This window comes from Melospiza georgiana, chromosome 2, assembly GCF_028018845.1.
Source record: "Melospiza georgiana isolate bMelGeo1 chromosome 2, bMelGeo1.pri, whole genome shotgun sequence".
NCBI classification, from domain to species: domain Eukaryota; kingdom Metazoa; phylum Chordata; class Aves; order Passeriformes; family Passerellidae; genus Melospiza; species Melospiza georgiana.
Genome location: NC_080431.1, coordinates 83,278,319 through 83,295,191, shown reverse-complemented (window position 1 = coordinate 83,295,191; position 16,873 = coordinate 83,278,319). Strand labels below are relative to the sequence as shown.

At 46.0% G+C, this 16,873-nt stretch overlaps 1 protein-coding gene across 1 annotated transcript; it reads right to left on the bottom strand.

Moving 5' to 3' along the window:
* Positions 1-184: 184 nt before the first annotated feature.
* On the bottom strand, positions 185-16,824 carry LOC131096648 (uncharacterized). Its single transcript, XM_058045121.1, has 20 exons — positions 16,672-16,824; positions 16,533-16,589; positions 14,954-14,991; positions 13,571-13,711; positions 12,128-12,190; positions 10,850-10,970; positions 10,361-10,453; positions 9,201-9,361; positions 8,068-8,153; positions 7,773-7,856; positions 6,885-6,947; positions 6,660-6,737; positions 6,478-6,566; positions 5,745-5,781; positions 4,383-4,531; positions 4,102-4,164; positions 3,729-3,804; positions 3,267-3,351; positions 3,017-3,104; positions 185-2,506 (listed from the first exon to the last, which is right to left on the bottom strand). Exons 1-20 carry the CDS (start codon positions 16,822-16,824, stop codon positions 2,396-2,398), a joined length of 1,836 nt encoding a protein of 611 aa, XP_057901104.1. The 3' UTR covers positions 185-2,395.
* Between the last annotated feature and the right edge of the window lie 49 nt (positions 16,825-16,873).

The following is a 16,873-nucleotide window of genomic DNA, read 5'->3' as shown; positions in this document are numbered from 1 at the left end:
TATATATTAAAAAAAAATCCATGTGTATATACAGTATATCTATACCCATACATATATCTATGTGAAGCAACAGGATTGTGTGTGGTCACTGTGTCTGCTTTGCTCACACAACTGCTGGTAACTAGGAACTGGTCTGCTGTAGAATTTGGATAAACGGGCAGGGGAAAAAAAGAAACACAGGGGCTTTTCACCAGGATGAGTAAAGTTTATTTTAGTGACCTCAGACCTAGGAAATTCTTGCACTGGAAATGTGCATTGATGAAACATGTTTAGGCAAAGGGAGGAAACAGTGTTACTGTCAGCCAGTAAAAACTCAGTTCTTTCTTCTTCCCACTGTTAGGAGGATGCAGGTATTTTTAAAAACTAACTGTTTACTTTAGCCTCTCTCCTCCTAGCAACCTGAGCTCCCTCACCATGCCCACAGAATGAACTAAATATTGAAATTAGAATTTTATGGTAGTGTGGCATTTAGGAAGGGATTTGAAATAAATAGGTTTATCTAGCAGGATCATAACTGAATATTTTAGACACTCATCTCTTAATTCCTTGAGTAATATCATTTTATTAGGAAATATTCAGTTATTTCCTTCAAGCAGAAATGTTCTAGCTGAAATTTATTCTTGTGAAACTTACCAACTCCCTTATTGCTAAGCAGTACATTTCATCAGTTTCAATTTAATTTATGTTGGTAGTGTTAATAACTTATCGTTAATAATATAGGAAATACCTTGCTTTGAGACTGTTCTTCCTAAAGCTGAACTATACTAGACTCCAGTGAAAAAAACAGTTGTGGCAGTATCCCATTCAAGATAAAAAGCATTATCAGCCATACAATTAACTGTGCATGCTGGTGATAGCTGATGGTGGGAGTTGATGTTTTAACTCAGGTAATTAAGCAGGGGACAGCAATGCAATGTTCTTGGATTCAGATGCCATCTGACAACTTCAGCCATTAGTAAAGTGCTAGCTATTTATGTAGGTATGGGGAAAAGAAATCCCAAAACAGTACTGAGTTTGGGAGAAACTGCAACTACTTTGTTTCTTCTTTCCTTCCAAGCTACATAACAATACAGTGATCTCTGCTGTTTGTAGGACAGCTGCTCCAGCAGCCTGATCACAATCCCAGGATGCCTGATAATGTAGACAACAGGAGATGCTTCTGAGCATTCACCCCAAAATGAACACAAATGCTTAGGTTTAGTTACTCCTAGGCCTCTTCTTTCACATGGCCCTAATGTTGCTGGCAGGACAAAGGTACTAGGGAATTTACAGTTTGGAGCCTTTCTATAAAACAACATGGTGGCTTACAGCTATGTCATACTGTAAGTAGTTATCCATGTCTACCTTGATTACTTTAGGAAGTAATTTAAAGATAAGAGAAGGTTGGCTTCTTAGTTAGAGCAGGCTCTTTGCTGCATATGCTCTTTTGCTCTTTGTGCAACACCGTTCTTGCATCCAGCTTCAATTCTGCAGTAGGTCAGTAGTATTTCCTAGAAATTCCACCTGTTCCTAATAGCTGGCTCAGCACTCCTTGAACAGTATTTCATTGCATTATCCAGGGGTTTCTTCCATTTGATAGTAGGCTTATATACAAGCAACCAGCAGGAGAAAAGAGGCTCTTCAAGGCTTAGCTTGGGAAATGGAGATGTGAAAAGAAAGCCAAAACACTGCACCAGGGCTTTGGGGTGGAGCCAGGGAGGGTTCATGGTGTGGCTTTTCCTTCCCTTGCATGCCAGGCTTTAAGAGAGGCAGGACTCTGGGGCAGTGAGCACACCCAGACACTGTGCAGCCGTTGGGCTGACCTTGCACTGTTGGCAGCACCTCCTTAGCTACAGGCTTTATGGTTTGCTGGGTTTTTGTACCCAGTGCCTGAGTACAGAGCCAAAACAAACACTGCCTAAGTGCAGGTGAGTTAAGATCCTTCTCATTCCAAGGTGCTAGGCAGTGTTTGCTGCCTTTCCCCTTCAGAAACAGTACCTTTGCTCTGTCCTGGAAGAGGAGGAGTACCATGAGAAGGTTAAAGTACTGCCTTGCCATGTACAGTAGTATGAGCTGCCTGCATGCAGTCCTGCAGATACAACTGCCTTCTACTCATACACAGGACTCCTACATGGGAAGAAATTGTAGAAGACAGTTGCAGCTTCCCTGCTGGCAAAACCCCAACTAGCTAGCACAGTTAGTCTCCCTAGTATAATCTGGACCATCCACCAAGCAGGGAGCAGAAATTATGTCTGCTCAGCCTCAGTGTCTGATTAGATCAGTGGTTTGTCCCCATTCCTCAGATGGGCCTGCTACTATGCCTTATTCTGATGATCACTGAAAACAAGTTCACTCTAATACTTGGTCAGGTCAGACTAGGAAAAAACCAGACTTGCTCCCCATCTTGGTTGCTCCATCACGCCAGGATGTCATAATAAATGGATGGTTTTTTGGTCTGGTCACGGAACTGCTCTAGTTTTAGGCCAATCCTCAGAAGAACAGCTTCATCCCACCATTTTGCCATGACCTAGGAGAAGAAGAGAGGCAGAAGAAGAAGGATGAATGAAAAAAAGTAGCATCATACAGATGCTCTTGAAAGCCAGGGAAACAATTTCCCCCCACCTCAACATCCTCAAAAGATGTTTTCTCCTTTTACCCCAGTAAGTATGGCATCACTGTATTTGGGATAAAGGCAGCTGTGTGACTTTCAATTGCAAGACATAGATCTTTCCTTTACATGAGACTTGTTTCAAGGGGAAAGGATTTAAAAGAAGTTACAGAAATGAGACGTAAGAGAGGAAAGAGTAGCGATGAATACTGGGTATTGATGCAAGTCGACAGGGAGACAGAGAAATCTTTCTCAAAGATATCCAGAGACGTCTGCCATTTAGGAGTGAGGCAAATCACCCTCAAATTAAAGCTTCCAGTAACTGCTAGCTCCTCAAGTGAGCTGTATGGAACAGCAGAGACCTGGCTGTGATGCTTCAGGACAAAGCCAGCTTTTGTGCCCCAGCATTCACAAAGAGCAAATACTCACCTGGAGGCTAATCGGGAGCCCAGCAGTAGAATATCCAATGGGGACCACAAGGCCTGGAATCCCAGTGAAGTTACCAAGCTGCATGAACCTAGAGGGAAAAAGCTGTCATCAATATTCCTGGGGACAGCAGCAAATTCATCCTTTTTTAGTAGAGGCAGCTATGATTAATCTCTCCCACCTTCCAGTCTGAGTTTCTTTGCCAGCTGTTCCCAAACGTTTGTTTCTGTAGTGCAAGTAGCATTTTCCTTACCTCATGCACCGGACTGTGCAGGTCATATCACTGCTCCCAGTCAAGAGGTCAGATTCATAAATTCTTGGAGCAGTGCAAGGAACACCTGTGGAGGAATCACAAAATGACTCAACTTGAAAGGGACTTCAGGAAGTCATCTTGTCTAACCTTCTGGCTCAGGAATGGTCAGCAAGCGCAGGGTGCCCATGACCATGTCCAAATAGCTTTTGAATATTCCCAGGGATGAAAATCCTGCATGCTCTCTGGGCAACCTGATGCAGTGCCATGGATATAACCACTAAGTCTAGAAATACACAGTGGTCTCTCTAATCAGGCTGCATTATCCTCTAAGGATGCAAGTCACAGCAAAGTGCACAAAAGTCATACTCTCAAAATTGAGGAGGGGAAGTTAATGAAGTGACTGCTCTTAAAAGGCACCACACAGCTGTTGAGGACTGTCTCTGTAGCCAAGAGTGCCAATACCTGGTGTAAGGATACAGTTCACAGTGCTGAAGATCTCTTGCAAAAATCTCATGCTCCGAGTTCTCTGTCGATTTGCCTGCAAGCAGAGAGAGTACTGTCTGATGCACCCTCTTGGCTCACAAAATTCATGTTTGATGCTAGCATCTCTGCCTTTGCAAAAGAAGACACCATTCCCACAATTTGGAATCAGGGCACAGGACAGGTGGCATGGCCTCTGTGGTGCCCTACCATCCATCATGCTGTCACAGCAGAGGACAGATAAAGCTGGGTGACATCTTCCCATGCGTGTGGGGAGGCTAAGAGAAGCCCCTACCCCACCTTTACAGTTTCACTAAGTGCCTCCCTTCAACCTTCACCTCAGTATGTTCCTTACCTTAATATAATCCAGAGCTGTGAACTGGCAAGCCAAGGCCAGGCTAGCCCGAGTTTCCAAATTCTGAAATAGAAAAAAATTGATCAAGGCTCTGCTTGCAGGAAACTGAACTGTGACAGCCCAGGAGTTCTCTTCCAGGTCTGCTCCTCTACACCAGTAGCTCTCCAACAGATAGCTTGTCATAGAAGAAGCAGGAGCACCTCAGGTTTCTTACTGACATGATATTTGATCTGTATCAGTCAGAACAACTACTGACACTGCTCCAAGCTGCTGCTACTTACCATTTCATGGAAATGTTTATTGAAGTCAGGTTGCAGGAAGTCCCTCATCTCACTGAGAATGCAGATCACATGTGCCACTCGGGCTTCCTCCATCTCTGGAAGAGAGACTTCAACCACACTGGCTCCCAAACTCTGCAGGTGCTTCACCGCTGTGTACAGGACAGGTAAAGCACAGACAGCATCCCTGAGTTCTCCAGACTTCACAGAAAGGCTGCAAATCCCCAACCCCTGCAGAGTGAGAGACCCCATATGCCATTGCAGGGCAAGCATTTTCAGTGCACTGTGTGGCATGCACAGCTGCAGCTGCTTCCCCTAGGGAAATGCTTTCAACCTAACTACATCTCAGTACTCCAACAGGGCAGGGGCTGCAGACAGGTTCCTAACTTACCTACTCTATTTCAGGCAAATTCTCCTCACCCCTCCAGCCTCCCAGTCAAGCCAAAGAGTAGAAGGACTGACAATGTTTCCCTGAGCACTTCTCATGACCAGTGTTCTATCAGCATGAAGTGATTATTTAGCATCAAGAGATCCCATTCAAAGCCTCTTCTGAACCACAATGGTAAAGGAATCAGGGAATACTCAGGAGACCAGGTAAACAATACAGAGCCACTAAATCTCGATGCACTTTAACAAGGCTGAACACCAAGACTTTGGGAAAAGTGAATCTTTTGCAGTCTGAAAAGAATCCTCTCCTTTCTGTGACCTCAGCTTCTTCATAAATACCCAAGCTTGCTTATGGATCCATCTCTCCTAAGAAAACTCTAAATGTAGGACTGTGTTTGTGGAAATAAGGAGGGTGAAGAAAATCCAGGCAAAGCCTGAATACTCAGCTTCAATGCAACTACTATACCAGGCATTGTAGAGGCTTTCTCCTCCACCCCCAAGTACTCACCAGGGTCAATTTTGCTTAGTCTAAACTCTGACAAAGGCACCCTAGAGGCACCACTTGGCAGATTTCAAGGAAATACCAGAGGACTGGATATATCACAAAGACCCAGTACTCTATTACTACCGAGCATTATGTTGTGAAACAAGGCCTTCCCTTAAAAGTCTTTTACCATTAAAGCTTGCAGAGTAAGTATTACCAAGCACAGATCTGTCTTTATACACACAGAGGCTGAGCACACTGGACTGCATTCTTCTATTGTAATCTGACAGGCCTACAACTGCTGAGCTTTTTAACCCTCAACAGTCAGGGGGGCTTCCCCAATACAAAGTTACTGCTGTTCATCCAGCAGACTCCTTTAAGCAACTGCCTTTAAGGATCTCAGGCAAGAGCTATTTAATGCATACACAAGAGGAGCACGAAGTGACACCATAGTATCTGGCACAAGAAGAGACTTACAGACTTTCCCTCTTTACCTTTCTCACAGGCAGACAGGATTTCAGCATCACATGCCTAAAGAATAAGAGGAAAGAACTTTACTAACTACTCATCTTGGTGAGCACACTCACCAGGACTTCAGTCCTCATGGTGCCTTCCCTGTTCCTGTCCCTAACAGCAGTGAAACACAGTCCTACAGGACTTAGGTCACATGCTGCAAGAGAACAGCTTGCAGGTCACACCCCTAATAAAAAGGAAAGGTCACTTTTTCCAGAGCAGAGAATATTCCTCATCTGCACTGTGCCAGAGCCAGTAAGAGTCTTTTTTTTACCTTCAGGAAGAAATCCTGAGTACATTTGTGGGGCTGTATTACAATTTTCAAGCAGCACTAGCTTGCAAGCCCCATTTCTACATTGGAATAATGAAATAACATTCAGCAGCTACAGCACTGTCACCGAGTGGATACACTCCTTTTCCTCATTTGATTTTAAACTAACTGCCTTTTGTTATCAGTTCAGAAGCATTGCTTCCAATAGAATAAGCAGCAGTCATGACCTTTCCTCATGCCTCCAACAGACTCTTACTCAAAAACTCTGCCTTAGAAAAAAATATCTCCATGTTGATGTTTTCACACAGGCTGTATTATCTTCCAGTTACAGGACTAAATATGAGAAGCTTTAATTATGACAGGAAAGAGAACAATGAATGCACTGGGCTCCTTTAAAATCGTATTTTGCAAAGCAGCAGAAAGATAAGAGATAAACCAGGCACCTTAAAAAATGTCCAGTCCACTCCCAGTTTTAAGCCTTTCAGGTCAGGAGCACACATATCAGACAGGGTTGCTTTGGGCTGTTTTAGTCCTGCAGGGAACAAAGAAGAGTTCCTCCTTTTATTCTAAGATGCCTCTAGGAAGGGAGAGCATCTGGGCTCAGGGAGGGAGAGGGCTCACCTACCATATGGATAGAGCAGATCTGGCTCAGCAAGGATACTGTAAACAATGGCTGCATCTGCCACCGATGTACAGATAGGGCCTGTAAAAGAGACCAGTTATAAATAAACAAGTGACAAGAGGTAAATAGTACCTTCCTCCCCACGTCTCTTCTAGGCAGAGATTGCCTCCCCTGTGAGAGAGAGCAGCACACAGCAAGGTCCCTGAAGTGGAGCACGAGTCCTCTTACCTACGCTGACTGTGGAGTAGGAGAGTGGCAAGCTGCCATGACCACTGATGCGCCCAAATGTACCTGGAGAACAAGAAATGGGACTTAGCTGGGTATCAGCAGCCACTGGGAAGAGCCACCTACATGGCTCTGGTGCACCCAGGGTAAACAGCAAACCCCTGCCAGTGACTTTTGTCTGCTGTTTCAGAGCCCAGTCTCTCATCCTTCCACCCTGTTCTGCTGACCCCAATCTGTCTCATCAGTGAAACATGTGAGTAGTGAAACCGGTTTCCCCCCCAAAAAATCATTTAGTTGAGGGGAAATATGTGCAGGGACATTTTGGAATAGTTGTATTTAAATATGCAGAAGCAGCATTTGTGGTGTGGAGGATGGGGAGGCCAGAGCAGGATTATCAACAGCAGGAGACAGCACCCCATGGGAGGTCTCACCCACTTCACTGGTGAGACTTCATGCCTAACACCAGCTGTATTCTGCAAGTACTCCTATCACCTTTCTGACCACTTGCATTTTTTTATCATCATCATCTTCCTCAGATGAATCAAGATTTGTCAAGTTGACCACATGTGAAGGATGGAAAGAGAGTAATGGCTGAGTATCTGGTCTTGGATGAAAGAAAAAGAAAAGGGTAGAAAGGAAGAGCAGCATGCATATTTTGTTTAGTACTTGACGTAAGTAAGTTAGGTTTTTTGAACATGTGTTCAACAGAGAGTAGAGAACACTTCCATGCTGCCATGCTAACCCTCATGACTCTCAGGGTGCTATATTTCAGAGTTTTTCTGGTCAAATTTTACTCCACAGGAATTAATAAGTGTCTGACTTGTTTGTGGCATTCTATCTGGAACGGAAAACAAGACAAACACACACCCCTCCATGATTAAAGGGCTCTACCTTTCAGCCCCACCACACCACAGAACGAAGCAGGAATCCTCACAGAGCCTCCTCCATCTATGCCAATAGCCACGGGGCAGAGACCTACAAAAAACCCACACGTTGGCCTGTGATCAGAGACACAACATGTTGCCCTGTCCATTCTACCAGCAGCTGTATCCAAGACAGCACACAGCTCTCTGTTCAGCTACAAGTTCCCTCCAGCTGCTAAACCCAAACCCCCCATAAAAACTAAATGCCTGAGGTACTCTGGCTCAGGACCTTCCTCCCACCAACTCCACTTAGGACCACCTACCTGCTGCTACAGCTGCTGCTGACCCACTGGAGCTCCCACCTGTGAAGTGGTTAGGATTGTAGGGATTCCTAGGGATCTTGTGGTACCTGAAGCAGACAAAGATTGTTTAACCTTTTCTTAGGAGGACTGTGTGCACTATAGGGCAGGAAAAGATCCAGAAACACAGCTCAGGGATTCTGATCTCTTGGTAAAGAGACGTCATTTAATCTCAGAAAGTGCCTGTCCCTAGAAAACAGGATGCATAAAAGACTTCTACCTCTGAGTCCAATCTCCTGTGAGCATAAGCAGCCCACTCAAAAGAGGCCCAAAGCAAGAGAAAAGATGCTACTTCAGCTCTTCTCTTGGCAATGGCACCATGCCATTACTGCCTGCCACAGTGCATGATGCAATTCCAAAAGGTGGAGCAGTTGGTAGTCAGCAACCCTTACAGACAAGCAAGTCAGCTCTGCCCTTTATCCCCGAGCAGCAGCTCCCCACGTCTCCAGCCTGACCACAGCCCCAGCCAGCAGAGCCCTGCCAAGCCACTGGGTATCCAGCTGCCCTCCCACGGTGAGGAAATGCTGGAAATGTTGGCACGCTGCTGCAGCCAAGGGGGAGCCCTTGTTCCACCCAGCTGTACATGCACCAAGTGTGCCTCTACACAAGGCTCATCGAGGCTGTGAGCACTACTGCTCTGGAGCTGAGCTCTCAGCTTGGCTATAGCTGGAGAATTCACCAAAGAAAAGCAAATTCAGTGAACCTGTTTAAGCTAGGAAGTAAAGCCTATGTTCTCCTGAGATGACTGTACCTTTCTCTCAATGTTCTAAGCCTTCAGCCACCACTGAGGCTCAGCATTACATGAGTATTTGTTTTCTGTCACAGCTTTTGTGTACCACTCATACTATAAACATTCACACCTCCAGGCCTGTAAGGCCTGACAAGTTCCTTACTCAGCAGACAACACTTAGAGCCTCTCCTTCCTTTGGTTTTAGGAGCCTTCAGGCTTCCACAGCTACTCTAACCCTCAAATGTACAGTACTGGGTTTTCATACCCTCAGGGTTCGGTCATGCTTATTTTTGTAGCCTTCCCTGTGAGTTCTGGACAGTCATAGGTATTTCTACAATGGGAGAAGAGAGAAGACAGGGATTTTTACCTATTAGGGTTGCATCCAGTTGTTCCAGTCCCTAGTTCATGCATATTTGAGACCCCAATAATGACAGCCCCAGCCTCTCGCAGCTTCCTGGCCACTGTAGCATCTTCTGTTTCTGGCTGTGTCCCAAGATACACCGTTCCCACTCGGTGATGGTAAGGTACCTTAACAAGAAGACACTCAATTATTCATTCTAAAGCCCTGGCAAAGGAGCACATGCACGCTTCAACATCACAACAGATCCCAGACATTAGGACAAGGAGGTAAGCAAGAGCTAGGGAGCACCACTCTTCAACTTGTCCTGTGTTGGTGTATGTCAGGACTTAACCCTTCAATATTTGGTCCTTCTCCCATGCAGAGATGTCCTTTTCACACCATGATACAGAAGAGCAGAAACATGTAGATAATCAAAGGCTGCCTCCTTGCAGCAATGCAGCTGCCATGCCCAGAGGCTGAAGATCACCTTGGCCCCATGGCACACAGCTCTGTGTTCCATCTGTCAATGGACAGAGCTACAATATTTCAGATCTGCATGCTCTGAAGTCTGGCATCAAGATTAGCTGAATGCCAAAATAACAGATGGGCTATTTTCAGGATATGCTAAGTACTCTAGTTTGAGGCAGCAACAGAAGAATCTGTACATAAACAGGACTCCCACCACAGGGGTAGGTCTCTGCAGAGCCTACAACAGCCTGATGGCACTGCCACAAGTATTTACTGTTAGCTCTTGTCAGGCCACAGGTAAAAATCTTTGTCAGTAGGAATTTTCAAAGGAACTTGTGTATTTCTGGCACATGTATTTTAAGGTGAGATGTTTTGCCAGTAGAGCAGAATGAGTGCCTGAGAAATACAGACAGTTACACCCACTGTACAGATGCTTTTATACATTCTCATTTCATCATAAGACTGTTTCCCACACCCACCCTCTACTCCCTGTGGATTAAAAAGATCAGTACAAGATATGGAGCACGTCTGCTGTATGCAAGATCTCTTTTCACCTTGCAAAACTTGTTATTCCTACTCACTACAAACCCACATACAACCCCTCATTACAAACATATTCTCAGGCTTCTGCTGAGAAGCTGGTCTCAGAACCTGGTCACAGTGAGCTGTCCAGGTTAACCACCTGCAGGAGGAGCTGGCAGCTAGACAAGGAAACTCACCACTTTGAACTCTTCTTTCAGGCACACTGGGATGCCATCCAGACAAGACAGGGTACACTTATTCCTGTAACGAGTAGTGGAGGCCTCAGCCATCTGCACAGAGAAAAAGAAAAAACAGAAAGCATATGCTATATATATATTTAGCTGAGCTGAAGGTCATCATCAGTATTGGAATGGATATAAAAAATGGCTTTCTTGGCCAGTCTATCAAAGTTTCCTACTTCCACCATATGCTGGTGGGAAACTACAACTTGGAACCATCTACACTAATGGATGCCACATAAGCACAGAAGTCCTATTAGAAACAGTCATCCAGCAGGAAACAGATTGCTTTAATGCTACCTCTCTTGACAGGAAGGAAAGCAAACCTGTTTGTAGTCCTCTACACAGAGAGTAAGGAAAAATGTACCTATTTTTCTGTGCATATTGACCCTTCTAATGGATGTTTGGGGTGGCAGAGGCCCCTTTCCTACCAGAAGGAGACATTACCAGCATTATTTGCTCCTGGTCCCATTGCACTATGGCTCTGAGCGGTGGCGTGGATTTGTCACAGTCCTCCAACATGGCAATGATGTTCTTGGCCACCTGGGTTGGTGTCAGCTTCCCACTCCTACAGGACAGGAGAAGTGGGAACTTTGTTACAAGACTTTCCCTCACAGGATTCGTCTCCCATGCAGCAAGATGGCAGCTGTCACAGCTTTAAGCAAGAATCAGGTAAGAATCTCTGTGTGGTGATGATCTGAACACTGTTGACACCATCAAGACAGGAAATTCTTTTCCATAAGGGGAGAATTTGCCTACACTGAATGCTCTTTAGAAGAGAGGCAAAAGCTAGGAGAGTTACCCAAATGCTCCTGAACCACCAGACAGATAAACAGAGAGAAACAGCTGACAGGTATACTTAAGAGTCCTCAAGCTCCTGAAAGCTTGGAAGCTATGAAACTCCCAGTATGTTGAGCTAAGACCAACAGGTCACACCCCTTTATGCAGGCCTCTCATTAAAGAGAAGGGGCTGCCAGCAGTACTGTCATAAGCCACCTTTAATAAACCTTCCCTCCCTCCTGGCAAAGGCTATGTGACACCACAACCACACCATCTCTGGCTGACACAAAAGCCTTGTGGCCAAGATGCACCTGTAACACCAGACTGCAGTATCAGCCCTTTGCTCCAATGCCACAGCCTGCAGGCAGAGGTGGCCCTTGAGAAACAAGTTCTAGGGTGCAAGAATATTTTTTTCAAGGGCTCCACTTCTGGCATATGACCCAGAGGCAACAAGGATTACCAGGCAGCCAACAGCTCATGGAGCCCCAGAGTCAGGAGGGTGTTTTCAGCTCTTTCCAAGCTGGACATGTCTACTGGGTGAAAGCAGGTGTCATGCTCAGAGAAGCACAAAGAGCTGGGGAACCAAGGGATTCATCAGAGACCCACAGTATGCACAACTTGCATAATCCAGATCAACCTTCATCTACTTCTCACTCATGTTTGAGAAAACAAGATATGTAGAAATCTCTCTCAGACAAGACTGACAATAAGCCAAAGCAAATGGCATTTAAATATCCTTGCGGGGCTTGTAAAGTTGTGCCAGCTCTCCCAGCTGACTTTCCTTTGTTATTCTACTACAGGGAAAGAACATCAGGAAGTGGTGATAGACAATGGCACCTCAAGGACAATGCTAACAAAGAGATGCCTGAGAGCCTGTGGAACAGTGGCAGCCCACAGCAGAGGAACATGTGGGACAGGTTTTTTCCAGACCATAACTTCACCTACCGGTAGCATTCCAGATAGTCTTTGATCCCTTTGAAGCTAAACCCGCTCCTAGCAGAATCAGACCTGCAAAAGAAAGGGTTAAAAGGTGCAACTGAGTTACCACAGCCAGGTTTGTTCAGATCTGTACATTTCAGCATCACTGTTTGATGCAGATTTGGGCATCACTCACAGCAAACCATGTGGATTGCCAGCCCCTGGATTGCAGCTCACACTCTGTCAGACTCCTTGCACACAAGCCAGACAACAGGCACGCTACAGATGCCACAGGGACCAGTTCTGCCTGGTGCAGGTATAGCTGCAGCTCTCTTATAGAGAGCAAGCAGGCACAACTTCCCAAGGATATTTCCTGGGAATTGCAGTGAGGAGCCTCAGAGGAAGAAAAAACAATTCTTATCTCTGCTTGCTGCTCCTGGTATTTGGCACATGTGGAATGTGTGGGGAAGGCTGTTTACCTGAAGGAATTTGGTAACTGGATTCTGGTGGAATTGTTTATGTTAATTAGCCTATCAGGTCCAAGCTGTGTGGACTGTCGGTCTGGAGACAGTTACAAGTTTTTCAGTAGCAGTTAGAAGTATGATGTAGTATAGTATGTATATCTTTAATATAGATGTCATGTAATATAATATAGTTTTAATAAAGCACGTTTTCAGCATTCTGAAGCCTTGGAGTCAGATGCCAATCATTTCCCAGATGTCGCTTGCAAATACTATTAAGTATGTTCTGGTTTCTTCATACTCCTACTGAATACAGTTATTAAACTGTTCAAAATGTATTCCAGATTTACATTTGCTACTCACCACTACAACATTATGGCCTAGATAGAATATACTTGTGAATCTACTCCCAGGACCTCTGTCAAAAGTTCAATCCAGAGACAGCCAGCAGCACATCTGGGTGTTTGTGTAGGAGTGGGAAAAGGCACCATGCAGCTCACACAAGGATACACACAAGCAAACTGCTTCAACACCAAATCAATGGCTCCAGCACATAAGCAGCAGACCATTTCTCATCACTAACAAAGCTAATTCCATGTGCATCATTTTCCCTAGAACCTGTGTTCCTCCCCTCCTCCAAGCAAACCTGGTGCTCTCTTTGAGATTCCTTGCAGGCTAGAAAGAGCACTCCTGTAAAGTCATTAGAGGAATCTGTTTACTGACTAGCCAAACACTAAGTGTACCTGCTCTAATAGTGCAACCAGCCTTGGTAAGGGCAGAATTTGGTCTCTCCCCAGTAGGCAGACTTTTCCCTTTCACATTGCTTGTAATTACTGGTGATTTGTAAATTACAAAAGGCAAGATGACTGACAGCACTATTTGTTTTGTCAAGTGGCTGGGCATGGAAACAAGAATTCAATCTAAATTGCTGACAATGACAGCTTCCCACTAACATAACAGTGCCAGCACGTGTATTCTTCCACTTCTCTCTTACACATCACATACTGACCTTGCATCTGTCAGCTGCTTGATAACATCTGAAGGGCTTTCAGCCTCAGACTTGTCTTCTGTAACCCCTGCAGCAACCTCCGGGATAAACGTGGGATCTTCGTGAATGTCAAGGGAACGCATAAGCGAGAAGTTGTTCATTCTGAACAAGAGAGAGTCACTGCTGGAGTTTTCAACCTCAACTATGACTAATTTTTCAGACTGTTAGAAGGAACCTTTACCCAAGAACATTTTGTCTTAGCAGTCTACTTTCACAGCAGGGAGTTGCAACAGTTACAAGCTAATCTCCCTTACATATTCACATATTTCCTAAAGGCAGCATCAAATCTATTCTGCCTAACAAAGCCTCCTACCCCTTGAAATAAGGCCAGCCTCTGTAAACTTGAGCTGGGAAAGAAATGGTGGAAGTTCTTGATTCACTTTAATTAGACCTCTCATTCACAGACCAAACAAGATAGGAGTGGAGAGTAAAATAAAAGGAGAATGTAGTGTAAGCCATACATTCAACCACTAATCCTGTTAAAACAAGCACCTCTTCAGACTTTTCCATGACCTACTTGAACATAGTTTGTTTGCAATCAAATACAATGGGGATTGCAGCATAAATCCATAGCTTGGACCACACAAAGCAAAGAGACCAAAACCCTGTCACAGATATCCAGGAATGATCTGCAGTTTAACAGCAGTGACACTTGCCTGGGTTTGATTTGCTCAAAAAGCCCACATCCCAAGTCAAATTCAGGGGTGACACAGTTCTCAGTGTCCTGGGATCTGCAAAGATGACCCTTCAAATCATGGGCCAACTATATGAAAAAAGCATGAAGAGGTTCCTGCACCTCTTACCCAAGTGCCCTCTTACTCCTCGTGCAATGTATACCTGAAATCAGTTTCTGAACAAAAACACATGTGAGAGAAAGAAGAAAGGCTGACCTAAAATAGAGAACATCATTAAAAAGAACTTACCAAAACCTCTGAACTTTATGTCTGGCCTCACTTCCCCACTACTACTATTCTTTTAACCCTATCAGTGATAAGAACACCATATTTGCACAGCCACCAGCTTTGAAAAAAAGATTGTCCTTTAACAAAAGAGCAAAGACAAAGAGACATAAAGGCAAACAAAAGGCAGAAAGAAAAGCTGGCGAATACAGTTTCTATGCACCTGCACAAGTGTGAAAAAGGTTAATTTCTTCTTGTAGAGAGCCACTTAAATGACAGTAGCTAAAAAAAATAATCTAGCAAACAACTATGAAGTAATCTTATTCTCCAATCAAACTATGCAGCTTTCTTTTTAATAAATACAAGCAGTGTGCAATGCAAGTACCTTAAACCTAAAACAAGATATAAAAGAAACCCAGAGCAGGAGAAAAGTCCCCATGCTTACCTCATTAAGAACGGTAGTAAGCAGATCTGCCCAAAAGCCTAGGAAAAAAGCAAGCAAAAATGTTGGTTTGCAGCAACTTTGACCTGAACACCTTCTTTCACTAGACAAGGAATGCTGAATATGCTCACGATTGCTGCAGGCTCAGAGCACCCTAGAGAGCATACAATGCTATGCAGTAAAGAAACAGCACAAACACTTGTATTTTACACCACAAAAAAGGCCTGAAACACTTTCCCCCCACGTTTCATATTTATATAATTATAAAAAGAGTATTCTGATTCTTCTGCCTTTGTCTTTCCCCGACTCACACAGAAAGCCTGCATCTGCAGCTGCAACACTGTTAAGAAGCATCTATATAACTCCCATCTGTTATTTCCTTCATGTTCCACAGATTATGCAAACACTGGATAAGGCACGAGCTTATTATTTTATATACTACTGGGACCTTGCCCATCTCTCAACCAGCTCACACAGTAACATCAGTCAACTTGGAAAAGTGTGAGAAATTTAGAGACTGTGTGGTAGCAGACAGCAGAAAATAGTCTTTCGATACCCTGGCTCCCAGAGAAGCAGCATCAACAGTCCCAATGAGACCAGTCTTGTTCTGGCCTGTCTTAATACCTTAACAATGGGCTTCAGAAATACGTTGTGAGATGTACAAATACAGTACAAGTCTGAGGCAAGGCTCACACTGCCAGCCCCACAAAGCAGCATGTTACCTCACAAATTGCATAAGAATTACAGCACCGTTTTCAAAACACACGGCTCCTAATCTACATCAAATCTAACACAGCACAATCCCGTAGGAGATTGAGAATCTCACATCGCCCTTCCAAGGGAGGTATCGGAAAGGAAAGAAGCCCTTCGCCACGCACCAGAAGTAGCCACAAAGCAAAAGATAACAAAGTACTCTGGTTGTTACATCTTGACAGAAAGCCACTCCTAAGGAATTCTCACAAATAAACACAGCCCATCAAGCTGTTTCACTCTAGGCCCAGCCGGACACCAAGCTTTGTAACAGGCGACACGGCTGAAAAGAAACTTTTGGGCTTACTTCGCTCAAAAGGAAAGGCCAGGCAACAGCAGCAGCAATCAGGCCCAGCTGCTCCAGCAGAAGCAGGTGCGAGGTGAGCAGTGCAGGGGATGGAGGCTTTTGTCCCTCTGTACCCCGACACCGAGCGGTCCCAGTGCCACAGCGGGATCGGCCCGCAGGCTCCAACACGCCAGAGCCCAGCCGAGGGGAGCCCCGGCGGCACAGCTGCCTCAGCGCCCTGCTGGAACCCCCCTCACAGGGCTGCTGAGGGACCCGAGCCCTTTAACGCCCAAGGAAAGCTGCTGGCAGTTCTATTTCGAGTTTGACGTCAGCTTTGGGCTCCCACACCCGAAGACAGACAGGACCCCCTCAGCCAGAGGCCGGCGCTCTCAGTGCCCGCGGCATCACACCTGTGGGGCCGGGAGAACCCCAGAGCTCGCAGAGAGCCACAACCTCCCCGCCGAGCCCCGCTCCCTCCGGACCCCCCGCCCGGTATTCCCCGCGCAGCCCCGGGTTTCACTGCCCCGTCTGCCGGCCCGCACTCACCGTGTTAGCCACATGGACGAAGAGGCGCAGCCCGGCGCCGCACAGCCTCGGAGCCCACTGCGGAGAGAAGGCGAGAAGTGAGGTGAGCGCCGGCCCCGCCGCCCCGCGCCCGCCGCCCCCCGCCCGGCCCGGCGCTCACGATGTCCCGGGGCGGGCCCGCTGGCCCGGCCGGGCGCGGCCCCCGGCGGTGCATCACGGCGGCCGCGCTGCCCGTGTGCCGCCGCCCGCAGCACAGGTAGGCGGCGGCGGCCGCGGACAGCAGCGGCAGGAGCAGCAGCAGCAGCGGCGCCATCGCGGTGCTCCCTCCTGGCGAGCCCTCCCGCTGCCGGGGCGGTGCTGGG